Source organism: Sphaerodactylus townsendi, linkage group LG15, assembly GCF_021028975.2.
Source record: "Sphaerodactylus townsendi isolate TG3544 linkage group LG15, MPM_Stown_v2.3, whole genome shotgun sequence".
NCBI lineage: Eukaryota > Metazoa > Chordata > Lepidosauria > Squamata > Sphaerodactylidae > Sphaerodactylus > Sphaerodactylus townsendi.
The window spans coordinates 24,251,719-24,267,038 of NC_059439.1; the positions used below are offsets into that span (position 1 = coordinate 24,251,719).

Here is a 15,320-nt window from a genome sequence, read left to right on the forward strand (position 1 = left end):
CCAGCACCAAATACAGCTCATATAGGGTTACGGAGTTGGCAGCGGCCATAGGGGCCTTCAAGTCCAACCCCCTGCCATGCAGGAACCCAGTTTGATCCAGAGGAGGTGCAGGAAGTCCAAAGCCCATTTAGGTTCAACAAGGCTCTGGGAGTATGCGTACATCTTCCCCTGAGTTTGGTTGCTGGCCTTTGTAGCCCGCTCTCTTTGATTGGCATCAGTGCCTCGGGATCTCAAACCGGGATCCTTCTTAGCCCTGATCCCAGTGGCAGCTGGCGAGGCTGGGGGATCGCAATTATGACCTTCCATGTGACAGGCACACACCTGCTATCACTGACCTGCGCCCCCATGCCGCTGCCGCCCCGTCCGCCCCCGGGCTTTCCTTCCCTCTCCGCTGTGGGGGGAGGAGGCCCAACAGCTCACCCTGCACCCCGCTGGCCTCACGAGCAGTGGGGCGGGCGCCCCCGGCCCTCTCTGCAGCGGCGGCGGGGGCGTGTGAATGGCTTGCCCCTGTCTTCTCTCCCGCAGTGGTGCTTGCTCATTGGTGCGGGGGGAGAGGCTGGGGGGCTCCTCCCCACCAGCCACAGGGGCACTCTCTTGGCCCTCTCCGCTGCGGTGGGGGGGCCCCAGCAGCTCGCTCCATTCCCCGTCCTCCCGGCATGGCCGGCGGGGCAGGGGCTTCCCTGGCCGACGTCGCTCCCCCATCCCCCGCAGGAGCCCCCTCCTCGGCTGCTGGGGGTGCTCGGTCAAGCGACTTTCGGGTGCGCTGCCGTGAGGCCAGCGGCGGGGCAGGGGGGCTTGCCCAACCCTCTCCATTGCGATTAGTGACGGCCCGCATCACGTGCCCCACCCGCCTTGTCAGCTGGGCGGGCGAGGGATGTGAGTGCAAGTGAGGGGTGGGTATGGTACGGGCGGCCAGTTTACAGTGCTTCTCGCTGGCCTCCATTGCCACATTGCGTGCACTCCCGGGCGCAGCGGGTCGACTAGGGCATGGGTTGTGTGATGGTTATGGAGGGGAGTGGCCTTCCCCTGGCTGGCTGCCTTCCGGTGTGTATCACACCTTGCCTTTCGGCATGGCCTTGCCCCGACCTGGAGGGTTGGGGTGGTCACAGATGGGCGCACCGCAATCCACTTCAATGGGCCCCCCTTGGGGCAGGTGAGTGCACGGGGGCACGCTCAGATAGATGCACCCTTGCTCCAGAGTGGTTTTCTGCTGTCTCCTGCAAATGAGCCTCCGCGGCCCGGGAGGAGGAGTGGGGAGTCAGGCTCTTACCCACCCTGCCAGGTTGGCCCTCCAGTTCCTTGGGGCCATCGAGGAGCTCTTCATGCCAGAGATTCTCAACATTCCCAATGCTGTGACCCCTTTAATACAGTCCGGCAGGTTGTGGTGCCCCCAACCATTAAACTGGTATTGATAAAATATGAAAAGACCATTTTCTGATTGTCCTAGGCGACTTCTGTGAAAGGGTCGTTCAACCCCCAAAGGGGTCCCAACCCCCAGGTTGAGAACCTCCGCTTTACATGAAAGGCTTGGATTTAAACCTGCCTTTCTGTCCTATAGGGATTCTCAAGGCCTTTCCAGACCATAAGGCACACATCGGAGGGTTCCACGCTTGCTGGCCGCAAGGACCATGGAACACAGGTTTGGGTTCATACCTGCCTTTCCCTCCTTTAGGGAGCCTCTAGGCCTTCCCGGCCTGCAGCACGCACATTGGAGAGGTCCACAACAGCTGGCCGCAGGGGCAATGGGGGAAACAGCTGCCGCCCGGGGAATGAGATAATCTTCCTGGGCAGGGCCGAGTTACAGGTGGTCCGCCAGGCATCGTCCTCATGGGGCAGGCACGCATAACCAGACAAGGTAGATGCACATGCTGCAGAACCCCTCGGGCAGCCGGCTTCCCAGCCACCAGCGCCATGGGGCAAGTGGTCTCAGGCATGGGTCGCGGCCCCTGCGACCCCCGGGTGGCACCTGGGTAGTGGCTGAGGGCAGCAGGGCGAGTTACTCCCGCCATGCCATTCCCCCGCAGAGTGGCAGGCGGTATCGCTCCCCCCCACCCTCCAGGTTGGGGGAAGTGACGGCCATCGGGCCTGGGGCGGGAAGATGGTGGACAGCACGGGGAGGGGTGCGGGGTGCCATAGCAGTGAGCCCGGCAAGAGGTCCTCTTGACTTGCACCCCTCCTTGGGCCTCGGAGTTCAGAAGGACACGCCAGCAGAAAACCCCGACGCAGAGGGGGCGGGGGGCACGCCCTGGCCTTCTCATGGGCATGGCTGGTGCTGGCAGTGGGCCCCGCATGTTGGTTGGGACGCAAAGTCATCCCCAACAGTCCCGCCCCCCCCCTGACCGGGGACATATGAGGGATCAGAGTCCCAGGGCATGGCAGGCTGGCAACGCTTGACACTTGCACCAGCTGGACGATGGACTGCACTGGGCGTCCTATACCGACCCATCTGTCCTGCGATCAGGAGGTTTGGCCATGGCAACCAGCAGGCAACCCCTGGGGCTGACTGTGGCCGGGCCTCTCGCCCTGGGCAGGTCAGGCACCCTGTTGGGGCGATGTGTAGCCTGTTACAGGGTTGACTAACATCTCTTGTGCAGTGAAGTATCTTCCAGGCGGAGGAATCGGCATGGCTGACACGTTGACTCACGGGCGGTCATGGGATGCGTGGCCTAGCACCCGGGGTGGCCCGATGCAGGTTGGATCCATCCATGCAAGACCACTGGAACGGCGGCAGCAGCGGACAACTCTGGGGGTCATGGCCTCTCTTGGCTCGGACTCACGTAATTAGCAGTGGGGAACCCTGGGACTGCCCGGACGCGGGTCTGGGCACACGTCGGGAACAGAGTCGGTTCATGAGGGGCATTCTCACCCCGGTAGGGGGTGCCACCCTGGTTAGGTCACATTTGCATCATTATCCTGCAGGTTCGCAGGGCGGCGAGCTAGTCGCGGCCCCACGCGATGTCACCAGGACCTGATCTCTGATGGCGCGCAAGGTTCCAGCCTGGGGCGGCCGCAGGGGCTAGGCCTGGGAGGATAGCACCTGGCCCACGCTCCCAAGGCACGTTGTAACGGCAGTCTTCCCCTCTTGGGCGCTGCTCACCACTCCGCGCTTAACCCGGAGGACCTCCCCTTCCCATTCACAGCACGGTGGTCTCTTCGGGGGGCAGAGTGGGGTGCCCACCTGCCCGGGCAGTGGGCAGCCCCCCCCACATCCACGTATCTCCTGGGCGGCTTCGGGGAGCCCTCGGGGGCCATCTGCCCAAGGCAATAGGAAGCCCTCTGGTTCCAGGTGGCCTTCTTGCTGGCCTTTTGGGGAGCCCCTCTTTGCAGCAGTAACTTGGTGCAGTCCTCACACAGAGAACGGACTGGAGAAGCCCTGAGGGTGGAAAACAGCTATCCAGGGTGACCACCTGCTCACCTGGCTGCGACAGTTCAAGGCTGGCCAAGAGCGCCCCCCCCCCAGTGACACTGCAGGCAGTGACAGCGAGCAACTTGGCTTCCGGGACCGGTAGCGACTGGCTTGCATTACCCGCCTGACTCTGGCTGGATGGTGGGTCCCAGACAGACCGTGGGTCGCACTCCCGGGGTCAGGGCCACTGCTGCGGCCATGGCATGGGGTGCGCCCATAGCCGGGGTACAGGCGGCGGGCCGAAGGCGGTCCTCGGCCTGCAGGGGGCTCGGGGCGCCCTTAACTTGTCCTTTTCTTTTCTCAGTTCTTCTAGGAGGCGCAGGGTAGCAGGTGTGTATTGTGGCCACTGCATTGTGCATTGGACATCTCGCTGTGCAACCACCTCCGCACGACAAGCTGCTGGGCTTGGGTGCGGTTTTCCCTCCTCCTTCCCAGTGCTACCACCCCCTGCTGGCAGTTGCTGGAGAGACATGCCTGGCGCAGGGCCTGGGCCCCTGGTTGGGGTTGATGTGGTCAGGAGGAGGATCGACCGGGCCGTGTCCCGGTTTGTACTGGCGGGTAGCAGCAGGAGCATCGCCCACCCGCCCATATCCTTCCGTGATCCGGCCGGGACGATCGTGTTCACCTCGCAGACCGCGGCATGGGCCGGCGGCTGCGTTGCATCCAGGTGGCTTTGCGGGAGTGGCTGGGGTAGAGAGAAGCGTTTGGCGGGAGACGGGGGCAGGCCCCCGTGCTCTTGTGGCGGTTTGGCGCATGGGTATGGCTCTGGAAGGGAAGGGGAAGGGAGCTAGGGAGCTACGCCTTCCCCTTGGGAACGGCAACAGCGGCAAGAGGCGACCGCCCCTGTCGAACCGGGCCGAAGGGGAACATCTCTGGCCAGGAGCGTCCGCCCGGCAGAGCCCCGCAATGGAACGAAGCTCGGAACGAGGCATCCGCCCTGCTGAGCTGTCGCACGTCACCCGTTTGACCAGACCCAGACCCATGCTTAGCCTCACGCTTCTGCTCAATAAAATGGCTATGGCCAATTTATTACCCAGCAATTGAGTACTGTGTATTATTGTTAAAAGGGGACTCGCACAAAAGAGATCCACCCTCGGACAGCAAAAGACACTTGTGAATCACCACGAGGCGCAGTTGCTGCCGGGGATGGGGAAGAGCGAGGCCAGTGACGACCCCCCCCCATTAAAGGAGGGGCGGAAGGGAGAAGGACCCATGCTAGAGAAGGGTGAGCGTCACCAGGAGAAAGGAGGGGCGAGCGGGACTATAAAGCGGCTTCCCCTCCTTTGTCCCGGGCCATGTGCTCGTCAGCTTACGATTTGCCCACCCACCTCTCCCTAAATTTTTTATGTTAATGCATGCTTACTTTGTCATAGCCCTGATGATTGGCGGTTTGGCGCATGGGTATGGCTCTGGAAGGGAAGGGGAAGGGAGCTAGGGAGCTACGCCTTCCCCTTGGGAACGGCAACAGCGGCAAGAGGCGACCGCCCCTGTCGAACCGGGCCGAAGGGGAACATCTCTGGCCAGGAGCGTCCGCCCGGCAGAGCCCCGCAATGGAACGAAGCTCGGAACGAGGCATCCGCCCTGCTGAGCTGTCGCACGTCACCCGTTTGACCAGACCCAGACCCATGCTTAGCCTCACGCTTCTGCTCAATAAAATGGCTATGGCCAATTTATTACCCAGCAATTGAGTACTGTGTATTATTGTTAAAAGGGGACTCGCACAAAAGAGATCCACCCTCGGACAGCAACATATCAACATCTGGGAATGGAGGAGACATTGCCAGCCATACACAACACATGCTTGTTTGGATAAAGGAACACACAAGAACGATGGAGTTGGCCAGTCGGTGCCCGACCCATTTCCTTATCCTGCTTCCTGGTTTGGTAGCCATGAATGCGAGCACCACAATGATGGTTTTTGCCAACACACAAGACACAGCCACCGAGAAGACAATGCCAAAAGCTGTTTGCCGTAGGAGACATGTCACCGTCTCAGGCCGGCCGATGAATAAGAAAGAAGAAAGGAAGCAGAGCAGGATGGAGATGAGGAGCATGTAGCTGAGTTTTTGGTTATTTGCTTTGATAATGGGAGTGTTGTGGTGCTTGACAAAGGTCCCTAACACCCCAACTGTGATGAAAGCAAATGATAAAGCAAAAGTCATTGAGATGATCCCCAAAGGTTCCGTATGCAACAAAAAGGTGACATCCTTGGAAAGACACTTATTTTGCTCAGTGTTTGCATACTGATCTTGGTGGCAGGGAGAACAGGAATCCACATCTGGGGAAAGAAGAAATACATTGTTGGAACTGATTCAGGTGTCCCTTTCTACCACTGATGAAGCTACTTTCTACTTCACTGGAAAGCTATTCATTTTTTTAAAAAAATCTGTTGTGATTTCTCTTCGATATGGATATGAAGAATGGCTTTTGACAAAGGACTAATACATTCCCTTTCACAGTGTTATGAAACATCTTGAGAACACTGATTTGTCCATATTATTTGGATCCACAGGAAGCATGAATACTGTGGGGAACAGTGGTGGAAAAGGACTACCAGCTAAATAAAGTCTATAAGACTGTAAACATCCTATTATCTGGGCAATCAGGAAGCAATATATTTAACTTTTGTTTTTGTTTGTTTTGCTATGGCTGGTGGTTTTAACTTATGTTTTTGGTCCTTCAAGTCCCCTTGCTCCGAAGTAAGAACCAGCAAACTGAATTGTGCCTGGGAAGAAATCACAAGAGAATTCTGAACTCTGATTTGTTAGGCCTACTCCCATGACTTGTAAAGCCAACATTAAGTTACCTTAGCCTTTACAGTGCCTTGAGATTCAAGGAATATAGGGCTCACTGAACTTCAACCACATGACAAAGTCAGATGATATCTGAATGATCTGACTGGAAGAGGAAGAACCAAAGTGGTGCAGTCACTGATGTCAAGGCAAAGATTGTGGACAGCAGACCAAAAAGCTAGGACAAGAAACTTAAGCCAAATATGAGGAAACATATCGTAGTGAAACATAAGCCCAGGGTTAGAGTCAAGGTATTTTCCTATTCACCACTAAGAAAGCTGGTGTTACCATCCTGATGCCCTTGGAATGCATGCAAAAAGAAAGCACAGGCATGACTTCCTTGCTGTCTACTCAACATACAATTCCACAGAGAAGTGGGGGGGGGGGGAACATCTCAGGGGATCATGACCTAGTCGGGACTCTGTAACACAGCTTAGTGTCCCATCCCACGTACTGTTGTCCTAATACATTATATATTTGACCTGGCTTGTCTGAAATCTTTTCTTCTGGACAGGGAACACAGTCATAGCAGCAAAATGGCTCCTCCTCCTTCTTTTTCTTTTGGTAACCTGGATAGCAGTGGTCATTGCAGAGAGAAAGTGGCCTAACCTGTCAGTAGAAAACATATTTTAAGAACGTTTCCTTTCACTGCAACTAAATGTATTTCTGAAAGGCAAAGGGCCCATAAAGAATTCTTGTATAAAAGCAGTGCAGGAGCTGTCTGTGCTTGACCAATATGGCCTTCAGCATCAGGCCAATCCCAGAACCAACCACACAGAAACTGAGTGTCCAGAATCTGTCATGGGGCCTTTCCCCACTTACCTTAAGCCCCGCGCTACTCGAGGAGAGTAGCGCGGGGTCCCTCGGCACTCCCCACTGAGAGGGGTGACGACAGCGCAGCCGCCCCGAAGCTGCTGCTGTCACGCCCCTCAGCGCGCAGCATCCCAGGCACTCTTCTTAACGGCGCCTTTTGATGGTTGTGGGGACGGCCGGGCGCGCGCCTGGGATGCTGCGCGCTGAGAGCAGCGCGCGGCATAGAGGGGAACGACGAGAGTGGGGAAAGGCCCATGGATTCAAGAATGGGAGGAGAATCAGAGACCACTGAGCATATGAAATATGAATACATAAACATTCAGCAAGCAGACAAACAGGGTAGAATCTATAGAAAATGGCATTCGGGGTAAGAAGTGAAATTGCCCTTTCCCTGGAAACATGTTACACTCGTCTTTTAGATTGTTGATTGTACTGACTCACTGCATATAATTTTCATTGGATGCTTGTGAGAAAAAACTATAAATAACATAAACATATAAAACCTCCAAACAGAATTATTAAGAATTTCACTCTCCCCAAAAAACAAAACTATCAAGCAGCACAGGCAACTGTTTACTCGGGACTGAGAGACTTGTTTGATATCTTTAGTTTTTGTGTTAGAGGATTTTAAATTATTAATGGAGTATATAAGCTGGTAATTTCACTGTACATCTAGGTTAAAATTCTCATTGGCAGTTTGTATGAGGTTACAGCTGTTAAAAAGAATACACCTGTTACAAATCCATGGCCCCCGTGGATTTTGCTCTATCACAGTAGCGTATTGTTTTACAAAAGAGGGGAAGATAGAAGGAAGAGTTGCCATGAAATGGCTTCAGGGGATAGCCATGTTGGATTGCAGTGGCTCTTTAAGACCAAAAAGATTTTCAGGGTATGATTTCTGGTAGTTAAAGGTCTGACAACAGCCTCCAAAGTTTATAACCCCCCCTCCCCAATTCTTCCTCCATGAAGTACTACTGGCCTTGTATCCAACAACTCTGAAATGGAAAATTCTTTACTTAGAATGACATAACCCCACTGATCAATCCATTATTTTACAGAAAAAACAGTTTACTTTGTTATTTTACATTCAGGTCAGCAAATCTAATGCCATGCTTGTTCTTCCTAAAAATATTCTAGGCTTCAACAAGACATTAGGAACTCAAGACCCAAAGTTTAATATAAATGCCTGAATTTCAGATCCCAAATCTAGTGGTCTCTACTGGGCAAAAAGGATCTGTGTTCCATCATCAGTAACTATGCTAACACAGTGTACTTGAAATGCAAATCAAGAAGCATACTTTGACCATTAAGATGACAAATTATAAATGGTTTATCTTTATCTTTATTAACCTTTAATAAACATAGATAAATGGTTTATGATAAGAACAAAATTTTAAAAATATGTAAACTAATACAGACTTTGAAGCATTCTATTAAAAAGCTTTGATTTTTTTTAAAAAAATAAACTGAAATTTTGAAATATCAAATCTAATGGCTGTGGTGATGGTTTACCTGATTAAAATAAGTAGGCCATGTAATAGCATCTTCATCAATGTCAAATTCTTTGCCTGGAAGAGCCCAAGGATTCATCTTCCCCACTTTCATTCTCACAAACGAGGTATTTGGGAACGTGATTATGTTTGTAATATCGTACGCCACTGATAATTCTCCGTTCTTTTGTAAAAACACAGTTTCGCCAGCACTGTTGTTAAACATTATGCTTCTCAGAAAGGGGTGGAGCTAAGTGGACAGAAAAAAATGAAAAAAACCAAAGGGGATTCCACCCCCACCCCCATCAACACCACAATGCCACAATACACCTGTATACTGGATAGGAGAATGACTATCTTCACTGAATTAAGATACGTACAAGAAACAGTTATTTCTCTTATTGTCTGCTGCCCTGAGTCCAACCTTGGTTCAGAAAGGGCACGTTAGAAATCCAATCCAATCAATAAATAGAACAATACAGGTTGAATTTTTTTTAAGTGTCCGTGGATGAACATATTGAATAATAGAAGGCAAATTGTGAATTGCACACAGTTTCATGTTTAGCATCCCAAGTAAGGTGAGGTGGTTACTTTGGAATAAGAGATGCTTCACTACTTGGTAAAATACACCAGTCAAGCTATCTATTCAAATACTCCAATAAGGGTTGATGTAAATGACTGCATCTCAAAAGAGTAACTTGAGCTTGTTTGGAGATTCAAGCAGGGGAGTGCAGCTATTGTGTACCCTTGACTAAAGAACTGTACACTCCTATATGGGATGGTCGTACTCTTCCATCAAGTGTGCAGCTTCAGGAGAGACGCACATGGAGCAGTGAAGGAGGTAGGGGACACCCGCCTAGCCAGTCAGATCAGCCAAATCAACACTGGCAATCAATGGGGTGACAGATGTCGCAACCAGATCGCCCTCACATCCAAAAGAGTAATTAACAATGTATACTCAATAAATGTATCCTAAATACGTTGAGATCTTAGGCTTCCATATTGTTGTAGACTCCCAAAAGTTAAGATGTGATACCTGCCATGGCTGTATATTCTGATGTTCCTGCCTCCCTCTGTTTGACTTAACCCGAGATTTAGAGGCTCGCATGGCATACAAACTGTTTGCAATAGCATGGACAGAATTGTAGATGCTATAACTATGACCAGTCATGCTCATTTCAAAGAAAGGTCCAGGGAGACTTTCAAGCCTCTCTTCTCTGGTACAGCTTCCCTCAACATCCTCGTCACTTGGCAATGAGCAACCAAAGGCTTGCTCCCAGAATGTCTGGATGAAGCTATCACTCTTGGCATCATGAGGCCTGAAGTTCTGAAGAAATTTTTGAAATCCGGGTACTTCTTGGGAGTGAACTGTGAATGCCAAAGCACCATGGAAGCTTTGAATAGACCAACCCTTATGTATGTGTACTGCTGAGATATCCATCTGAGCTGCCATAATCCACACTTTACTATGTGGTGCCTTGTCAAATGATTCTCCTTGATACAGCAGCCCTCTCAAACACATAATAGCTTCTGTTTCTCCATGAACAACAACAACGCTGGCTTTGCTTCCCATAATAGTGCTATATGTTTTCTGCCAGCTCTCTTGCACACTGAAGTATTCTGTAAAAGAATGGAAAGTAGAAACTCTTCCTATGAAGGCAGAACATATAGCTCTCTGCAAAAGTATTGGTAGCAGATTCTTCAGAAAAAAATCTCCATTGCCATTATCCATGGCTACTAACCCTATCCATGTCCATCTGAAATGTAGCAGTAATTGGACAATCCCATTATATTGATGGACTTCATCTGGGATCATCTGATATAGAACAAGTGAACTGGCTTGATCATTCACCATGGGGGAAAAATCACCGTAGCTGAACTAAAAAGACAAAATGAACAGATGGTTTGGAAGTGAAATTGAAGTTTATTAGAGAAGTATGTTATCCTTACATGGATTCCAAAGAGGGCATCTCCACTATTTCTGTAGGTAAATACACATTTATGGTCTGGAATCTGCGTGATCTATATTAACATTTTACCTGTGGTAGCTTGTAGATGTCCAACAGGGCTGCCAAATGGGAGGATGCTTCAGCACTTAACCCCCTAATGGCTGCTATCAGATTGCTAGGAATTTCACATTCATAGTTGGGGACAAAATGATGAAATGTGGAGAGAAGTTCTATCGCCGTGTAATAGGCCCTTCTTGCTGTATAGTAGCTCTCCAAAACATGGAATCCCAAAGAAACATTCGGTAAGATCTCTGGATTTGCATTGATCTCATTAACAGCAAATGTCAGTGCCAGTATATGCTGGTAATTCTTTGTCACTAGTCTGCAATTAAAGATAAAAAATCAAATGATATTTTACAAAGCACGTTTGTGAACTCATCTCTTTTGGTCCAACGGTGTGTTTGACATTAGGGTTTTCCTGCAGCTTCCTTTGCGTAAAGGGAAGTCTGACAGGAGAAGTTTCCTTTGCCATGCAGATCCAATCCACCATTTTGGCTGGCTGCCTTCTCCAGTCCCCTTTCTGGGTAACCTCTCTCTGAGGAGGTTGTTTGCCAACTTTGGGAAGGGGTAGGGGGGGAGTTCAACATCAAAACTCCACTAAAACATTGTGAGAACTTCACAAAGAAGATGATAGTGGGGAATGAAAACAGCATGCATGGGGCTGTAGTGATTCCTGTCTTTATCTTGCAAGGCTCTCTCACAATAGGAACTTTGATAATAATTCTCCAGAAACACTTTTCTCTCATGTTTTTGTGAATGTATTATTTTATCATTCATAATTCATAATATGCGTGATATTAGCTTACCCTTTAGATGCAGTTATTTCAAAATCTGTTATGTCCATGTGATAGTGAAAAGAACCTAAGTTAATACGAACTGATTGATGTTGTCAGTATTCAGTGTGGTGATTAAATGCAATAATATATCAAGATGGAACAAGGGAGGCTACTGAACGAAACACTCGTCAAATGCGGTGATATATGGAGTATGCTTACTGAAAATGCGGTGTTATATGGAGTATGCCTACTTTGCCTACTGAAAAATCACAAATTTTTGAACATAAGTAATATTTGATCCTGATAGAAGTTGATTTCAAGTAGCCGGCTCAGCCATCCGTCCTTCCATAGTCAGTGAAATGCATATCCAGCTTGCTGGGGGTAAAGTGTAGTTGATTGAGGAAGGCAATGGCAAACCACCCCATAAACATAGTCTGTCTACCAACCATCATAGTATGATATCACCCCATGGGTCAGTGATGACCCAGTGCTTGCATTGGGGATGGCCTTTGCCTAACAGAAATATTATCATAACAGATTATAGGTTTGGTTTGCATTGTTGGAACAGAAAGGAATGTAGAATACTTTTATGAAAACTCAGAGAAGCAACCAAGCGAACACATTCCTTCTCTGGGAACAAGAGTAGAAATAGCTTGGATTGCAAGCTGAAACTATATGGTAGAGTGAATGTAAATATTTGCCCATCTACCAGGAAGGGGCAAGATAGATGACTCCTTGGATAACCTGAGTTATATACCCTGAAGGTTTTGAGGACCTACACCTTAATTTAATTGGAGAGAAACATTGTGAGAAATTGTGTAAAAAATATCTGCTCACATTTAAAAATCCAAAATGGCAGAACCTGTAAGTCTCTCAGCCCTACCTGAGTGGAACCAATTGACGATGTTTTAGTATATTAAGATATTTTACTTTTAGCAAAGAACCACATTGTGCAGAGTGGCAAACTGCAGTACAGCAGTCAAAGCTCTGTTAATGATCTGAGTTCAATCCCAAGAGTCATTGGGTTCAGGTAGTCAGCTCAAGGTTGACTCAGTCTTCCACCTTTCTGAGGCTGATGAAATGAGTACCCGGCTTGCTAGGGGTAAAGTGTAGAGGACTGATGAAAGCAATAACAAAGTTGAGAACAGGATGAGATGAAAATGAGATTGGGGATATAAGCTCATGTGAGACAGAAAATCAAATCGTATAGAGTGTGTGATAAATTAAGACACCAGATAGGGTCCAAGGACTTTTCTCCCTCTATGTCAAACCACTCTGTTCCTCACTACAGTCCATATCTAATCTATTTTACCCAGGTAGGGTCCCATCACAGGCTTTTTGGTTGGTGAAAGGGTCCATCATCTCCCCATTTGAAACAGAAAAAAAAGTTGGATCCAACCCTTAAGATGGAGAAAGGATTTTTGAGATGCATCTTAAAGTACCATTTTAATTTTAATGCAAAGGAAAGCTCTGGATCAATTGACACTCCTACATTATTAGGGTGAGCAAAACACAGCAAAACAAAACGCTATGAAGTCCTTACATGGGAGATCCAGAATCTGGAATTGGATATTCATAGAAGAAATATTCATCATCCAATATTAGGTGTACTTGAGACATACTTGCACCAATCATGAAGTCCCCTCTCCTGTAAGACTTGTGGACAGTATGAAGAGGTTCTCTAACGGAACACTTAATGTCATGGGCCAGAAGTTCAGCCCAAGGTATCTGCAGCAGCAAGACAATAACCTGCAACACCATCATTGTGACTCCACTTCTCCTCTGGTTGCAGTTCTCAAAACTGGCTGACAAAGCCATGCCATTATAATTGTTTCAGCTATTTGAACCCATCTACAATGGCAGTTGATTATATTGACAGAGTGATTGAAAGACCTTACCTGCCACCTTTCAAAACCACGTGGTGGGGAAAGGATTGTAAATTGGTTTGACACAGCCTTTTCTCTTTAAGTCCACCTTGGAATTTTAAAGGGGACATATGCAAGAGAGTTCATAATTATGGCCCAAATAGGTTATTTGGAAATGATCAGCTTCTTGTGATCCACAGGGAACTCTGGTGAAAAGGGTAATTTCAGGGTATATCAATCAGAATTGCAACACAAGTAATTAACCAGCCTTCCCCAAGATCTTGGGTCCTGTGTGGCACCACTATCAAACTTTGTGAAGAAAGAAAATACATTGGCGACAGTTGTTTAATGAGTTTTAGTGTGCTAAATGGCTCAAGATAATCTCAAAATGATGCAGAAGACAAAGTATCCCCACCCCCCAAAATATGCACATATTTTAAATATTTTTTTAAATTAAAAAATAAGAAGGAGACTTTTTTACAATAGCTCTTGGAGAACGAAGCCTGATCAATCTGTCGAACAAGTTAAGTTCTGTAAATACTTGGGAGTTGTTTTTCACCACAAAGCCCATTGGTCCAAACATAGAGACCTAGCTATGAAAGCTTGTAGAGCTACTGTGGCGGGAGTTGAGAATTTCTTTTTTACAAAAGGTAACAGGTTTATTCCTGCCGCAGTGAAAGTTTTCAATATGAAAGTTATTCCTCAATTGTTGTATGGGATCCCCTTGTGGATCAATGCTTGGAATCATAATGTTGAGAGGATTCAGTCAGCTTTCCTATATAAAATATTTGGAGTGCCACATTGTATTCCATATACCGCACTCTGTCTGGAAGCGGGACAACATCTCCTGGCTACGAAAGCCTGGCTGGTTACCTTGAAGTTTTGGGTCCGCCTGTGCTTTAACTCAGATACTGACAGTCTTATATATCTTATCCTCCCTCAGCTTCATGAATCTAAGTGGTGGCGGGCAGTGGAAACTAAAATACTTTCCCTGGGATTTTCCTGGGAAGCCTTGCAAATGCTGCCTGCTCCTGAAATCTTCTCTCAATTAAAAAGGCGACTGCTAGATCAAGAGTTTCAAGTTCTGCAGGACAAGGCGAGAAGCAATTGCTCCCCCCTCTTTTTTAATATCAAATTTAAAATCAATCACATGGCAGATTATTTGAGTTTACTTCAGGAGCCCAAGCATAGATGGATAATCACTAGGGCTCGATGTAACTCCTTCCCTTGCTCTATGCTACAAGGAAGGTTCCGAAAAATCGACCTGCAAGAGCGGAAATGTCCTCATTGTACCACAGTGATTCAAACCATGGAACATATATTGCTCGACTGCCCTAAATACGAGGGATCTAGGACCAGACTTTTTGCTCTTTGTCCTGTAATCTTTAATGAATACTCTACTGTGGGGAAGATTACGTTTCTACTCAACAATTCCACCTCCGAGATTTTAACTTTTGTAGCTAGGTTCCTTATAGAAACTTTGAAATGATTACCTGCGATGGTTCTCATGTATGGGATACCTGTTTGGACAATGTTGGCTGTTATATGGATTCTATGCCTAATAAAGGTTTATATATATATAAATCTTACATCAGTTAAGCCATAGTGGAGGCAAAATGGATTCTCTTTGTTTAATTCTGTTAGCATTTAATACTTCCACTATCTAGAACATTCATGTAGAAATGAAAATATATATAAAAAGACCTTTTCAAATGTATGGGTTTCCTAATTTCTAATTAGCATATCTCTTTTGTTAACTTCAGGCCTCAGAATAATAATGTAACATTTCGGGAAGAAGATGCAACCCAGCAACCCTGCACTAGAAGCTAGGATAGGAAAAATTTCAACAGCAACCATGTATTTTCCCCTAATGCTCAGATAGGTTGGAAGAAAAGATAACCAAACGCTGCAGAACAGCAACATGCTGAAAGTGATGAATTTGGCTTCATTGAAACTGTCAGGTAAATTCCTAGCTAGGAAAGCCAGGGTGAAGCTGACAACAGCCAGGAAGGCCATGTAACCCAAGACACAGTAAAACATAGCCACAGACCCCTCATTACATTCCAAGATGATTTCTTTCATGTGTGAGAAAAGACACTTGTGAATCACCACGAGGCGCAGTTGCTGCCGGGGATGGGGAAGAGCGAGGCCAGTGACGACCCCCCCCCC

At 48.1% G+C, this 15,320-nt stretch overlaps 1 protein-coding gene across 1 annotated transcript; it reads right to left on the minus strand.

Moving 5' to 3' along the window:
- Positions 1-5,142: 5,142 nt before the first annotated feature.
- Positions 5,143-13,104, minus strand: LOC125444236 (vomeronasal type-2 receptor 26-like; the record flags this gene model as incomplete). The annotated part of the gene is made up of 6 exons (XM_048516668.1): positions 12,830-13,104; positions 10,541-10,832; positions 8,524-8,751; positions 6,681-6,807; positions 5,961-5,963; positions 5,143-5,684 (listed from the first exon to the last, which is right to left on the minus strand). Coding segments are annotated over exons 1-6 (1,467 nt in total), but the record flags the coding sequence as incomplete, so codon positions are not given.
- Positions 13,105-15,320: the final 2,216 nt, after the last annotated feature.